Here is a 15,816-nt window from a genome sequence, read left to right as displayed (position 1 = left end):
GTCACCAAGGCCTCAGCCCTCAAGGACGCTCACTGGCAGAGCCAAAGGCAGGCCCTGGGCCAGCGGCACCCAGAGCCACTCGCTCCTCTCCTTCCTACTCACAGGACAGTGAGGTCCCCAAGCGGACATCCACCCTGGCCTGCAGAGTGGGCCAGCCCTCCCGGTCCCTGTCATCTGCCTGACGTGCTCAGGCCATGGCCGAAGAGGGCACGACCTCAAAGCCTGACTGAAGTGCTTCGAAGCACAGAGCTGAGACGCTGGAGGCAGCGGCAGAGGACCATGCACTGAGCGGCTTCAGACAGGTGGCTCCAAGGCTGAAAGTCACATCTGCAGTAGGCAGGGCCTCCTCCCTCCCCCCTCCAGGGCTGGGGCACACTCTTTCTCCCTCCTCTCTACAGGGCTGGGGCACACTCCTCCTCCCTCCTCTCTCCAGGGCTGGGGTGTGCTCCTCCTCCCTCGTCTCTCCAGGGCTGGGGCACGCTCCTCTCCTCCTCCTCCTCCTCCTCCTAGTGTCCACCCTCCTTCATGGCTGGCAGCCACATGACTCCAGTGTCTGCCTCTGTGCTGGGGGCCATCTCTTCTGAGTGTCTGTCCTAGTTTGTTCTTTTTTTTTTGAGACAGAGTCTCGATCTGTCGCCCAGGCTGGAGTGCAGTGGCCGGATCTCAGCTCACTCCAAGTTCCGCCTCCCAGGTTCCCGCTATTCTCCTGCCTCAGCCTCCCGAGTAGCTGGGACTACAGGCGCCCATCACCACGCCCGGCTAGGTTTTTTTATTTTTATTTTTTAGTAGAGACGGGGTTTCACCGTGTTAGCCAGGATGGTCTCGATCTCCTGACCTCGTGATCCGCCCGTCTCAGCCTCCCAAAGTGCTGGGATTACAAGCTTGAGCCACCGCACCCGGCCCCAAGTTTGTTCTTATAAGGACACTGGTCACTGGCTCAGGGTCTCACCCTACTGGCCTCATTTTCACCTGGTTATAAGGACCCTGCAGTAGCATCCCCCGATCTGTAGCAGGGGGGATACATTCCAAGATCCCCCATGGAAGCCTGAGGCTGCGGATGGCACGGAACCCCTACATACCAGGCTTTTTCCTATATGAACGTCCTCATTTGCATGTCAAGCCCAGTAAGAGATTAACAAGATTAACTAGTAACATAGACAGATTTCAGCACTGCACAGTAATAAAAGTTACCTGAGCAACCAAATGCCCTCCTGTACGGTGCCATCCTGAACCCAGACCTCACACCAGCAACTGAGGCAGTGGACAGCCAACGCTAGGATAAGAGGACCTGCTGTGCTTCCACGCCAACGCCACGTAGCCAGGTGCGGGGCCTGGGGTTCAGGTGCATCTTTTTTTTTTTTTTCAAGACAGAGTCTTGCTCTGTCACCCAGGCTGGAGTGCAATGGTGCGATCTCAGCTCACTGCAACCTCCGCCTCCTAGGCTCAAGCTATTTTCCTGCCTCAGCCTCCTGAGCAGCTGGGACTACAGCTGCCCTCCACCACCCCCAGCTAATTTTGTATTTTTTAGTACAGACAGGTTTTCTCTATATTGGTCAGTTTGGTCACGAACTCCCCACCTCAGGTGATCCGCCTGCCTCGTCTCCCAAAGTGCTGGGATTACAGGCGTGAGCCACCGTGCCTGGCCTCAAATGCAACTTTCAGGGGACACAATTCAACCCAGGACATGGGGTCCCACCTGCAGATGCCCCTGTTGGTCCTGTCCGTCCTCTCCAGGCCCCTCAGGACTCTGTACCAACAGATCTGCCCCCTGCTGTGCACAGCCCTCCCTCACTGAGTCCTCCCCAGGGAGGAGACCCCCCGACCTGTCTCCACTCCCCCTGCAGCTGTTTTCTGGGGCCTCCTCAGCACTCACTCTGCCCACCACTGTCTGGGGCCTTTCCCTCCAGCCCTGCACCTATGCCCTGAACTGCCTCTGGTCACAGGCACCAGCTTCCCTCCCAGGCCCACCCCCATGCCCACTCTCCTCCCTGGTGTCTGGCAGCCTCTCCTGTGGCCTGGACCCACCCAACACAGTGGCTCTGCAGCCCCCAGCCCAGATGTCCTGGACGTCCCCCAGCAGGGGCCACAGCCCTTCCTCCCTGGAAAAGGATCCCTCGCTCGTTCCCATGGCCCCACTGCAGGGCCTTCCCAGACACCGTGTGTGCAGGGCCCTCCTGGAAGCTGGCACTGCAGGACCCCTTCCTCAGGGGCTGCTCGTTCAGCCCACACCCACTGAGGCCAATGCCCAGCCTTCATGCATTGCAAGAGTGACCTTCCTACCATGAAAAGCCTCATCGTGTCCCAAGTCATGGCCTGCAAGAAAGGAGGGAGGGAGCTTGTGCCCTTGCGCGCGCCAGTCACTGCTTCCCAATGGGTCCTTTGCCAGGCTCCCAACCTGCTGTGCCACTGAGGCTCAGCCTGGCCGTGCCTTCCATTCACTAAGATCAGCCCCACCAGTCCCCAGAAAGCTGCTCCGGCTCCAAGCCCTGCGTGGAATGCCCCTACTCCATCCTTGCAGGTGTCAGCCTCAACCATGCCAGGGCCCCGGGCAGACTCACCCACTGAGGACAGGCATCGATCCCCAACCCACAGACCTGCCCACGGCCCCCGTGTGCTTCCACACTGAGGCTTGACGACGGGGAGGGCCAAGCCGTCTGTGCACGGTCAGGTCAGCCAGGCTCAGGAACATGGACCTGCCCTCTGCACCCAAGTCCCGGAATCAGGATGTGGCAGCCCCTTCAGAGCTCACTGCCCCTCACACCTGGCAGAGATCCAGAAACTCCTCATGAAAAGCAAAGACCCAAAGGAGTTGGGGGACAGGAACGGAGGCGCCTTTTCTCCCCTTGGAGTGGGGTGATCGCACCATGCCCTGTGCTAAGTCAGCGAAGAGGCTTCTCCCACCAGGTGCAGAGCGCACAGCATGTGGAGGGGCTAAGCTACCTCCAACGCTCACCTGACAAACTACTACAGCTGGTACTCAGCTCAGAGGACGTCAGCCACCACCTACCTCAGCCAAGTCACCTGCGCTGAACCCTGGGAAGCTACCTGGAGAGGGGACGTTTGCGGAACATGTGGGTGCCCCCAAGAGACTCCAGCCCTGCTTCAGAGCCAAGTGCCCCGATCCAAGGAGGGCACTGGGGAGGGTCCCAGGGGGCTCCACCACCCCCAGGGTGCTGTCTGGGGGCCCACTCCCAGAAAGCTAGGGGGGAGAGAGCTGCTGCACCCACCTGGCCCGCTTTCGCACCCGCAGCTCCTTCCCTACCTCACCGTTCCAAGGTCAGATCCAGCTCTTCTGAAACATTCTCAAAGGCAGGGCTAAACCTCACGCAAAGGCACAATCTAGGTGAGGCTGGTTATCTAAGCGAGTACAGCTGGGTCAGGCCAGGCTGCCTCAGCCCCGGGCGTTAGGAAATCACCGGCCCGCTGAGTCACTGCCCCACAGCCCGGTTCTGCCGTGACACAGCACGTTCAAGCCGCCGCGGTCCCCCGGGGTCAGGGACACGCGAGGACAAGCTACAGACTGCTCGGAACTCAGGCCAGGGAGGGGAACCCCCGACGCCAGGGAAATCCCCGTACCACGCGGGCTGAGTGCAGGCTGGGCCAGGCCAGGACACAGGGGTCGGCCCTCCCCTGCCCCGCTCCCCTGCCCCGATCCGCCCCGCTCCGCTCCACTCCCCTGCCCCTCCTCGGGGCACCAACCCCGCCTCTCTAGGGGACGCAGGCGGTCCGAGCCCGCGCTGGGAACGCGAGCGCCCGGCAAAGGCAAGTTCCGAGAAGGCAGCGCCTTCGCCTCGCTCCGGGTCTCTGAGACGCCCGGGCCCACCCCGCGGCTGTCACACCCGGCTCCGGGACGCGGGGGACGCACCTGGGGGGCGCACCTAAGGGAGGGCCCGCTCCTGAGGGCCGAGTAACGAGACCTGCACCTTGACGGCGCAGGGCTGCCACGCGCTGGGGCCGCCGCCGATGCTGACTCACGGTCCGCGGCCGCCCCGCGCCGCCGCCGGGGATTCAAACCCGGCCCGCGCCCCGCCCCCGTCGCGCGGGCCCCGCCCCGCAACGAGACTCGGCCCCCGCCCCGCAATGTGACTCAGCCACGCCCCCACTGCACTGGCCACGCCCTCCCCCAACCTTCCCCTCCCCCCCGGCGCACCCGGTCCCCGCGGCTCCCGGTCCCCGCGGCTCCTGGCCACCATCTGGGCGGGCACGTGGGCGCGGGCAGCGGGAGCTAGAGGTCTTCAGGCCGAAAGCTCCGGAGCCGCCCCCCTGCCCGGCTCCTCCTGCCCTGCCCGGCTCCTCTTGCCCTGTCCACCTGCATCTGCAGCGGCTCCGGGCGGACTCAGGGGAAACACCCGAGCCAACACGCGCGCTCGCGGGGCGGGGCGGGGCGGCGTGACCTGGGGCCGCTGCCTGCCCTGCAGGACCGTCCTCCCTCCCAAGTCCGCGTGCCCGCCCAGCCCCATCTAAACGCGGGGTACGGAGCTCGCAGGTCACTCTTAATCTAAAACCTATTCCTATGAAGTGGAAGATGAAGGAAAATGGAACCTATCAGATGGGCCTGAAATGCTTTCACTAAATCCCTTAAATACAGAATCCGCCCACTTTTTCTATTCCGTGCTTCAGTCACAGTACATCTACAACCTAAAGGAAACTGTACTATTAACAAGGAAAAAATGACCCAGTCTACACACTTGCTTCGCCGAAAACCCTCTACAACAGCTAATAAAATACACATGCAGGCAGGCGGGCTTACACCTGGGACCAGACAGTCCCGCTCGCTCCGGGAGTCCCTGAGCCTGGGGCGCAGAAGTGCCCCGGGGTCAGCGGGGAGGACACTGCCTCTGGTGCCTGCGGCTAGTGTAGGGATGTAACTTTACAGTGATACCTTAGGCATGGACAGAGGAAAAAAGTGAGCCTGGCACTGGGTGGCAAAGCTCACAATTTCAGCCGCAGCAGCAACAACAATACACTGCCTGTAACTAAGGCAATGTTGATCCTGAGAGGAAAAAAAAAAAAAAAAAATCCATCGCTTCACCTCTGAATATAGCTGGTTCGGGATTTTTTTTTTTTTTTTTTTTCTGAGACAGAGTCTTGCTCTGTCACCTGGGCTGGAGTGCAGTGGCCGGATCTCAGCTCATTGCAAGCTCCGCCTCCCGGGTTTACACCATTCTCCTGCCTCAGCCTCCCGAGTAGCTGGGACTACAGGCGCCCGCCACCTCGCCCGGCTAGTTTTTTGTATTTTTTAGTAGAGACGGGGTTTCACCGTGTTAGCCAGGATGGTCTCGATCTCCTGACCTCGTGATCTGCCTGTCTCAGCCTCCCAAAGTGCTGGGATTACAGGCTTGAGCCACCGCGCCCGGCCAGGATTTTTTTTTTTTTTTTGAGAACAAATCTTGCTCTGTCGCCCACGCTGGCATGCAGTGGCACGATCTCAGTTCACTGCAACCTCCGCCTTTGTGGTCCAAGCAATTCTCGTGCCTCAACCACCTGAGTAGCTGGGATTACAGGCGCAAGCCACCACACCCAGGTAATTTTTGTATTTTTAGTAGAGACGGGGTTTTACTATGTTGGTCAGGCTAGTCTCGAACTTCTGACCTCAGGTGATCCACCGGCCCTGGCCTCCCAAAGTGCTGGGATTATAGGTGTGAACCACAGCTCACGGCTCACGAAATATTTAAGTCAATGAAAGAACGTGCTTCAAGATCGCGAGTGGCATCCTAAAAGAGGTCGAAAACATACCTCAGATATGAAAGAATGTTTGGAAAAATTACTACAAATGTGCTAACTCCAGTCCATCTGAAGGTCAGCTATGCAGATGCAGCCACGCCTCTGTCAATCACACAGGCACCTGGTTCTGTTTTCCACCAGAGTAAGCAGAGTCCAAGATGGTCTGTCTTGTTTGGGATTTAATTTTCCTAAATATTTTTCTGCTATGCTCAAATTCTAGAATTACTACTTTTAGGTTGGGGAAGAGAAACTTCATTTAAAAAACAGAATGTATACTTATTTGTTTAAAAAAATAAGTGGCCGGGAGTGGTGGCTCATGCCTGTAATCCCAGCACTTTAGGAGGCTGAGGCGGGCAGATCATGAGGTCATGAGTTCGAGACCAGCCTGACCGACATGGTGAAACCCCGTCTCTACTAAAAATACAAAAATTAGCCAGGCGTGGTGGTGGGTGCCTGTAATCTCAGCTACTCAGGAGGCTGAGGCAGGAGAATTGCCTGAACCCGGGAGGCACAGGTTGCAGTGAGCCGAGATTGTACCACTACACTCTAGCCTGGACAACAGAGAAAGACTCTGTCCCAAAAAAAAAAAAAAAATCAATCAATCAATCCTGGGCGGGCACAGTGGCTCACGCCTATAATCCCAGCATCTTGGGAGGCTGAGGCGGGCGGATCACCTGAGGTCAGGAATTTGAGACCAGCCTGGCCAACATGCAAAACCCCATCTCTACTAAAAATACAAAAATTATCCGGGCATGTGGCACACACCTGTAATCCCAGCTACTCTGGAGGCTGCAGAGGAAGAATTGCTTGAACCTGGAAGGCAGAGGTTCCAGTGAGGCGAGATTGTGCCATTGCACTCCAGCCTGCATGACAGAGCAAGAAAAAAAAAAGAACCTGCTCAGAGGCCGGACCCTCATGGAGCTTTAGCCACTGTGTAGACTTCATCCCTGACCTCTGAGTTTCTGATGGGGATGTGTGAATTTGAGGGTGTGATTCAGCACAATCCAGGGCTGTGGACCACACAACCCATGTATGATAGCGATCTCAAATCAAAACAAGCACGTTCTAGCTAGGCCCATCGCACCTGCCTGTGGTCTCAGCTATACTTGGGAGGCTGATGCAGGAGGGTCTCTTGAGCTCGGGAATTTGAGGCTGCAGCAAGCTGACTGCACCACTGCACTCCTGCCTGGAGGACAGGGCAAGATCCTGTCTCAAAAAATAAAACCCCAAAATGAACAAAAACAAACTCAGGGAAGGCCGTTACCTGTGGTGGTCTCCAAGTGCTCTGTCCCTGGGCTGGAATGGAATGGGATGGAGGTGGGCACCCCAGCCCATTCAACTCCTGAGACCTCTCTGGTTCGAGAGGAACAACATGTCTGCCCTAGTTTCAAGCTGAAAACACATGTGGGCTTGTTTCCGCATGAGGGAAAGCTTAACACAGCACTCCCGCCCATGGAGTATCCCGATTTTAAACACCTGCCCTTTACGGGGAAGCCCTAACAGGAGTCATCTCACAGCACATGCTTCCTCCTCCATAGAGGTTCCGGGAGAAGATGACTTCCAAAACAGACCGGAGAGCGGAAGTTTGAGTCCTGTCCTGAAACCAGGTGAGCCCTCCACAGCAAGGCAGAAATGAGGAGCCCTTCCCTGGGCAGCGCAGCTCAGAGCTCCCAGCCAGAGGACGAAACAAACACAAACACTGCCTGAGCCTGTGCCCCTGCCCCGGCCCAACAGAGCGCCCCCGCACTGGGCGCGGGGTCCATCCAGGATGCCCGCTCTCCCCATGGCCTCCTGAGGAGGGACTGGTCCTGGATTCTGGAGGGTTCTCCTGCAGGTGCACGACACAGCCCACATAGGAACACCAGGGCTGCGAGGGAGAGACGCATGCGGCCACAAAAGGTCCCAGTGTTTGGGAAAGAGACCCTTTAAAAACTTCAGGCCGGGTGCAGTGGCTCACGCCTGTAATCCCAGCACTTTGCGAGGCCGAGATGGGAGGATCACCTGAGGTCGGGAGTTCGAGACCAGCCTGGCCAACATGGTGAAACTTCATCTCTACTAAAAACACAAAAATCAGCTGGGCGTGGTGGCCTGCGCCTACAGTCTCAGCTACTCAGGAGGCTGAGGCAGGAGAATCACTTGAATCCAGGAGGTAGAGGTTGTAGTGAGCCAAGATCACGCCACTGCCCTCCAATCTGGGTGACAGACTGAGACTCCATCTCAAAACACACACACACCCCGGGCAGTGGCTCAAGCCTGTAATCCCAGCATTTTGGGAGGCCCAGGTGGGCAGATCATGAGGTCAGGAGTTCAAGACCAGGCTGGCCAATATGGTAAAACCCCATCTCTACTAAAAATACAAAAAAAAAAAGTTAGCCGGGCATGGTGGCGGGCACCTTGTAATCCCAGCTACTCCGGAGGCTCAGACAGGAGAAAGGCATGAACCCGGGAGGCGGAAGTTGCAGTGAGCCAAGATCGCGCCACTGCCCTCCAGCCTGGGCAACAAGAGGGAGACTCTGTCTCAAAAAAAAAAAATCAAAAACAAAACAAAAAACCCACACACACACAAAACAAAAATGTAAAGGCCTGGGCTCAACCCCAAGGGGATGTAGGGATGGGACGGCCCAAGAGCAACACAGGCTAAGAGCTGTGCCCAGAAGATGCACCTGGGTTGCAGAGGTGCTGAGAGCGGCGCCCTGGGTGCTTGGGGGACTGAGGACCATCCTGGGGCCTCAGGAGCTGCACCTGGCTTTCTTTGCAGACACCACTCAGGATGAGACTGGTCTAGTGTCCTGCTGAGGTGCAGTCTGTGGCCTAAGTGGCCGCTGGGAAGAGTCTCTCTCCTCGGCCTCCTTGGCCAGCGGTGTCCAGGCCTGCATGGATGGAGCTGCTGGAGGCTTGCAGCGAGGCCTGAGCCGTTCCGTGTGGGGCAACCACCAACGACCGGCAGCTCGGCTCTCGGGCAGGAATCACTGCAGGTCTGGCCGCCGGGCCGCCTCCCGCATCGACGCGGGCCCTGATGGTGCCAGGGTCCCACTCCGAGTCCCCAGCGTGTGCCCATGCAGGCACTGGAGCAACGGCCCCCACCACGTGGCCCCAGCAGCCCTGTCCTCCTGATCCCATGTCCAGCTCCCCCACCACACCCTGGACAGCAGAGGATGTAGGAGAGGAAGGGGTGGGCTCCAGGAACGGGCTGAGCTGAGCAGGGCACATCCTCACTATACCCCCAACCCCATCCCATTCCACCCCAGCCCAGGGACAGAACTTGGAGACCACCACAGGTGGCGGCCTTCCCCATGTCCCTCACTGTCACTGTCGGGAGAGGCAGGTTTGGGTCCCTTGGGCGCTGGTGGCCATGGAATGTGGGGCTTCAGCACGTCCCATCATTCACCAAGTGTCTCTGCAAGCAAAGCCCTGCACAGGTGCGGCAGGCATACCCCCCACCCCAACCTGTCCCCAGGGGCTGAAAGGGACCAAGGACACACACAGCCCAGCCCCTGGCACTGTCCCGCCCCCAGCTCTGCCCCTCTGGGCCTCTGGAAGAATCTGCCCCCCAGGTTCTGGGCTTCTGGCCAGGCCACGACGGGTCCCCACAGCCCAGCTCCATCATGTGTCTCAGTGCCCAGTGACTCCCTCCAGCTAAAGGCCTCCCAAAGCTGCCAGCCCAGTTCCTCACAGCTTTGCCCCCGACTCCAAGCCTTCGCCGGGCTCCCCACCCCATCACTATCCCCCACCTTCAGTGCCCTCACTGGTCCACAACCCCTACTTTCAATTTTTTTTGGAGATGGTCTCACTCTCTCACCCAGGCTGGAGTGCAGTGGTGCCATCACAGCTCACCACAGCCTCGACCTCCTGGGTTCAAGTGATCCTCCCACCTCAGCCTCCCAAATAGCTGGGACTACAGGTGTGCACCACCATGCCTGACTAATTATTTTATTTTTAGGAGAGACGGGGTCTCTCTATGTTGTCCAGGCTGGTCTTGAACTTCTGGGCCCAAGTGATCCTCCTGCCTCGGCCTCCCACAGCACTGGGCGCACAGGCAGCCAACTCCCACGCCTCCCATCATCTGTCAGCAACCTCCCTGTTCTCAGTCCCTGGGCTGGGCGGTGCCCACCCTGACTGGCTCCCGGGAGGCTCCTCGTCCCCAGCGCCCGTGGCACCCAGGCCAGGAGCCTCTCTGAGCCAGGGCTTGTTTTCACAACTCCATGTGCAACACAACCAAAGTGACAGAAGACCGAAAACACACGTCTGGCTTCTTTACAAAAATGACGATTCTGTAACATGTCCTGAAATAGAAGCGCTGTTCCTGAAAAGCTACAGCATGAGAACAGAAGGAGGTCAGGGAGAAAGGAGGGTGGTGCCGGACTTACCGAGGACGGCCTCCACGGTGCTGCCGGCGGGGCTGAGCGGGAGGGCGCGGGCGGGGGGCGCAGGCAGCGCAGTGGGGGAGGAGCTGCCAGAGCCGGCGCTGGACGCCAGGCTGGACGCCACGCTGGAGCTCACGCTGGGGGCCGGCGGGTGGACGGCTGCAAACACGGCCAGGTGGTTCTGTTCAAAGACACAAACACCGTCAGCACGTGCCCCCTGCGTGGAGGAGGCAGCGTCACGTCAGCACCCTGCAGAAAGCACCACGGGACAGCGGCCGACTTCCACGCCCTGGCAAGGCCCGGGGAGAGTTTCCCAGACCCGGAGGGACTCTGACTGCACTGAGGAGAAACGCCAGGACGGGCAGGGCAGCGGGCTATGGTGCACTTGGGAAAGGCACAGACACCTCTGGGAAGTGTCTCATGAGCTTTTCTGCAGAAAATGTTTCAGGAGTAGACATTTGCCAGTAAAAATCAATCCGGCAGGTGCAGAAAGATGTGTCAGAGGCCAGGGGCCTGCCAGCCCAAGGGGCAAGCCCTGCAGCAGCTCCCCACACCTCCTGGGTGCCCCCACCCCAGCTCTCACCCAGGACTGGCTCCTGAGCACCTTGGGGGGCCCCCAGAGAAATGTCCTCCCAGGGACTTAAAAAGAGACCCAGCACCACTTCTAAAACATCCACAGCGTGGTCCTGTGACCTCATCACCAGGGAAAGTAAAACATGGGGCAACTCACATGATCTGTGTTTGGTGGATAATAGATCAAAATAAAAAGAGCAAGCACACAGAGCAGTGCTGACTAAGAGCCCAGTCACGGGCAGGGCGCTGCACACAAGAAAACACCCGATACAAATGAGCCCGAGCCACCTACGAGGCCACTGCAAAATCGAGCATCAAAAGCTGGATTAGAATGAGTTTCTGGCCAGGCACAGTGGCTCATGCCTATAATCCCAGCACTTTGGGAGGCCGAGGTGGGCTGAGGTGGGCAGATTACTGGAGGTCAGGAGTTCGAGACCAGCCTGGCCAACATGGCGAAACGCTGTCTCTACTAAAAATACAAAAAAAAAATAAGCCAGGGCCGGGCGTGGTGGCTCACACCTGTAATCCCAGCACTTTGGGAGGCCAAGGTGGGTGGATCACCTGAGATCAGGAGTTCGAGACCAGGCTGCTCAATATGGAGAAACCCCGTCTCTACTAAAAATACAAAAAATTAGCCCGGCATTGTGGCAGGCACCTATAGTTCCAGCTACTTGGGAGGCTGAGGCAGGAGAATCGCTAGAACCCAGGAGGCGGAGGTTGCCGTGAGCCAAGATCGCACCACTGCACTGCAGCCCGGGCAACAGAGAGACTCTGTTTCTAAAAAAAAAAATGAATTGCATACTGAAAATTACAGTTGAAATGATATGATATTTGGGTTTTGCTGAAAAGTAATGCAGGAAAAGTTAATCTTGGGGGGTGTGATTCTACTAGTTTGTCTGCTTAAGTAAAACCGTCCATAATGAAGCAATTTTAACGTGCATTTCCTAAGGATCAGAAATCAGGCACTGACTAGTCCTCAAGAACACACCTGGCTCCAGGCTTCTGTGGCCTTGGGGTCCTGTTGCCTGCAATGGCTTCCTTCTGGGAACGGATTTGCTCCTCAGCCCACGGCACAGGAGGTGCACAGAGCCCCCGTGACTGACTCTGAAACAGTCTCCTCCAGCTGCAAACTCTGCAGACAGCCGCCAGAGCTCCCTGTGCAGGTGCAAGATGGGGCCTGCTCCCTCGTCCATAATCCACTTCCCCTCTCTGGCTCGGAGACCACTTTTCCTCAAGCCGTGAATAAAGGAACCACAGTCCACCCCGTTAGCCTCAGGGACGGCGGTAACTCCTGCACCCAACACCACAGACCTACCCAGTCATGCAACACCAGGGACCCTCCCAGCCATGCATGGCGCTGCTGACACCCCCCATCCATCCCCATGGTAAGCCTGGTGACGGGGTTGCTGGAAGCCTCACGTTCTCTAGCAAGCAGCCCAGAAACACGGTGGGAGATTCGAGACCTGGTGACATCTCAGTGGCAACCTGCCCCCACCCCTGGCGCTTCCTGTCCCTGCTCCAGAGCCTCAGTGTGGCCCCAGGAAGGCTGAGAAGGACCTCCCAACAGACGTTCCGGTGACCCGACATCCAGGAGCGACGCAGACACCTGGGAGCTCCTTGTTCCCCAACAGCTTGGATCAGGGAGGGACCGACCTTCTCTCCCGGCAAAGGACAGGGCCACCTGGGCTGCGGGACCGAGGAGGCCGACACCAGCAAGGGGTGAGTGACGTGGGGCAGTCTGCCGAGCTCACCGCATCCAGCAGCTGTGACTCAGAACCGAAAGCTCGGGGACGGCAATGCACTGCCCACCAGGGATGTGGACATTGCACAGCTGCACAGCTGCACGGCCCGCAGAAGCCCTCCCCCACCCCCTCCTTGTCCCATCTCTTGGCAGCCCACCTGTGTCTCAGGGTCTGCCTAGGTCCGTGCTCTGGGGCACGGTCCCTACACAAGCTGCCCCTGCTCCGCCAGGCTGAGGTCCACCATGTCCTGACCCACCAGTAGCCAAGAGGCCACCGCCCGCGTCACAGTCACCCCTGTGGATGTCCTCCCAGCTCCATGACCCCTGCAGGCGTCTCAGTCTTTGCCTGAACCCAACTCCAGAGCATCACCCAGGCCCAGAGGCCACCTCCCAAATAAGGGAGAGCCTAGGGACTGTTGCCTGGAAGGGCCCGGGCCCACCAAGAAGCCATGGACAATGCTGGGGTTTGCAGAGCAGGCCTGCCCTGCCCTAGGTCAGATGGGGAGCCTGTGCCCCGCACCTGTGTCTGCATAGAGCCCAAGAACGGGGAAAGCCGTGAGGCACCACAGTGCAGGTGCCACATTTGCCCCCAAAGCAGCGCTGGTCTGAGGGCTGGGCACAGGCTGACCCTCGGCTAGGAGGCGGCCTCAGGCTCCCAAAGCACTGCCTGGCCCAGGGTGAGTGCAGCAGCCTGAGAAGCCAAGGCTGCCTCCTTCGTGGGTGTCTGCAGGACGGACTCCACCCTGGGGGCCTTCCCCAGCCTACTGGAGGCCATACACCAAGAGGGATCGGAGAGGAAGCCTCAGCGCTAAGTGACTCCCAGACCCCATGCTGACCCTGCCCGGGAGCTGGCCAGGGTGATGTGCACACTGTGACTTCAGCCCAAATGATCACCTGAAAATCATCAACATCCAGGTCAGTCCTTGTTCCCCAAGGTACAAATGCCACAGAGGACGGGCCTGGTGTGGGGGCCCATCCACAGGAGGGCTGGGCATGGTGAGAGGCGTCAGATGAGAGCCCCGTGGGGATGCCGCACCTCCACTAACACCGGCACTGTCCGCCCCATGGGGACGCCGTGGGGACACCGCGCCTGTGCTAACACCGGCACTGTCCACCCCGTGAGGACGCCGTGGGGACACCGTGCCTGCGCTAACACCGGCACTGTCCGCCCCGTGAGGACGCCGTGGGGACACCGCGCCTGCGCTAACACCGGCACTGCCTGCCTGGTTTTTCTTCTCTGTATTACGGTGAAATATAACATTTACTACAGTGGTCATGGGTCGGTGTAGTCCGTGGCATGAATGCCATCCACACCGCTATGCAGCCATCACCGCATCCATCTCCAGAATGCTTCATCTCCCAGCCGGAAGCTCTGACCCCAGGGAACACCAGCTCCCTCCCCCGGCCCCAGCCGCGGCCCCCACCATGCTACCTGCTGTCTGTGAACATGACTCCGCTAGCGACCTCCTGTGGGTGGAATCACACAGGATTTGCCTTTCAGTAACTGGCTCGATTCAGTCAGCACAGTGTCTTTGTTATGGACCAAACGTGTCCCCCCCAAATTCCTACATGGAAGCCTTGACCCCCGGCGTGACTAAATTTGGAGATAGGGCCTGTGAGGAGTAATTAAGGTGAGACGAGTTCTTAGGCTGGGTGTGGAGGCTCACACCTGTGATCCCAACACTTTGGGAAGCCAGAGCAGGAGGACTGCTTGAGCCCAGGAGTTCAAGACCATCCTGTGCAACATAGTAAGACCCCACCCAGTTCTAAAAAAATACAAAAATTAGCCAGGCCTGGTGGTGTGGGCCTAGGGTCCCAGCGACTCAGGAGGCTGAGGTGGGAGGACTGCTTCAAGCCAGGGAGTCCTGGGCTGCAGTGAGCTGGACTGGGCCGCCGCACCCCATCTGGGTGAGAGTACCCAGGTCTCAAAAAATTCAAGAAAAAAATTCAAGAAACTGTCTCAAAAAATTCAAGAAACTGGGCCGGGTGCGGTGGCTCACGCCTGTCATCCCAGCACTTTGGGAGGCCGAGGCGGGCGGATCACAAGGTCAGGAGATCGAGACCATGGTGAAACCCCATCTCTACTAAAAATACAAAAAATTAGCCGGGCGCAGTGACGGGCGCCTGTAGTCCCAGCTACTAGGGAGGCTGAGGCAGGAGAATGGTGTGAACCCGGGAGGCGGAGCTTGCAGTGAGCCGAGATTGCACCACTGCACTCCAGCCTGGTGGGCAGAGTGAGATTCCGTCTCAAAAAAAAAATTCAAGAAACTGTAAAAAACAACAGCAACAATGAAACGAGGTGTTAGGGGCAGGGCCCTACGCAGCCGCTGTCCCCAGGAAGAGACCCCGGGATGCCCACACACAGAGGATTGACCCCAGAGGATATGGAGGAGGCAGCATCTGCACCTAGGGGGCCTCAGGAGCCAGTTCTGGACAGCTCAAGTTCAGACTCAGCCCCCAGAACTAAGAGAGAGAGAATCATGTGCTGCTGCTTGGGGTGTGGTTTTGGTTTTGCTTTCGTTTGAGATAGGGCCTCACTCTCGCCCAGGCTGGAGTGCTCGGCTCACTACAACCTCCAACTCCTGGGCTCAAGCAATTCTCCTGCCTCAGCCTCCCAAAGTGCTAGAACCACAGGTGTGAGCTACTGTGCCCAACCAAAACTCCCTCATTCATTCATTTATTTAGAGACGGAGTCTCGTTCTGCGTCACCCAGGCTGGAGCACAGTGGCATGATCTCGGCTCACTGCAACATCCACCTCCTGGCTTCAAGCGATTCCCCTGCCTCAGTTTCCCGAGTAGCTGGGACTACAGGTACGTGCCACCACGCCTGGCTAATATTTTGCATTTTTAGTAGAGACGGGGTTTCACCATGTTGGCCAGGTTGGTCCCAAACTCCTGACCTCGTGATCCGCCCTCCTCGACCTCTCAAAGTGCTCGGATGACAGGTGTGAGCCACCGCACCAGGCAAGTTCTGCTGTTTAAATGGCCCCATCTGCATCCTTCCCTCGTAGCCCAAGGAAAGTAACACAGACGGACTCCAAAGGGTCCCTCTTATTTCCCTGAGCAGAAAACAGCAGGAGGTTTTGGCCTTGTTGTTTCCAAAGTATAACACGAACGTTTCAAACACACAAACACGGGGGTACCAGGAGAGAGCGAATTCTGTAACAAGCAGATGTTAACCAGACAGCTTTGTGAGCCAAGAGTGGGCGGGACCAAGGATGCACCAGCGCAGCCCTAACGCAATGTCGCACCGGCGGGCACGAGGGCCGCGGGAAGCCTTGGGGCCTGTACCTGCTTGCTGTCCTGCTCGTTGCCCTTGGGGCCGCCCTCGGCCGGCGAGTCTCTCCGCTTGGCCTGCAACATAAAAAAGAGTCATGTGAGAAAAAAGCAGGGAGGAAATGTGAATTAAAAATA

The 15,816-nt window shown here is 58.2% G+C and overlaps 1 protein-coding gene across 9 annotated transcripts in view; it reads right to left on the bottom strand.

Moving 5' to 3' along the window:
* UNKL (unk like zinc finger) overlaps nucleotides 1–15,816 on the bottom strand; it is a 53,607-nt gene that overhangs the window by 10,276 nt on the left and 27,515 nt on the right. For 6 of the 9 annotated variants that reach the window (XR_004443081.1, XM_033236285.1, XM_033236287.1 and 3 more), the window contains 2 exons: nucleotides 15,694–15,756; nucleotides 10,092–10,269 (listed from right to left, as the gene is read on the bottom strand). Coding sequence is in view for 5 of the 9 variants with exons in the window: in XM_033236285.1 (XP_033092176.1) it covers nucleotides 10,092–10,269; nucleotides 15,694–15,756 (241 nt within the window). In the remaining 4 variants the exon portion in view is untranslated. Of the gene's footprint in view, nucleotides 1–3,865; nucleotides 4,022–10,091; nucleotides 10,270–15,693; nucleotides 15,757–15,816 lie in introns of those variants that run through there. The other 3 variants (XR_004443082.1, XM_033236291.1, XM_033236290.1) reach the window with 2 other exon arrangements.

This window comes from Trachypithecus francoisi, unplaced genomic scaffold (genome assembly GCF_009764315.1).
Source record: "Trachypithecus francoisi isolate TF-2019V2 unplaced genomic scaffold, Tfra_2.0 Lachesis_group15, whole genome shotgun sequence".
Lineage (NCBI taxonomy): Eukaryota > Metazoa > Chordata > Mammalia > Primates > Cercopithecidae > Trachypithecus > Trachypithecus francoisi.
Note: the sequence above shows the minus strand (reverse complement) of the source record. Positions and strands in the feature narration are given on the sequence as shown.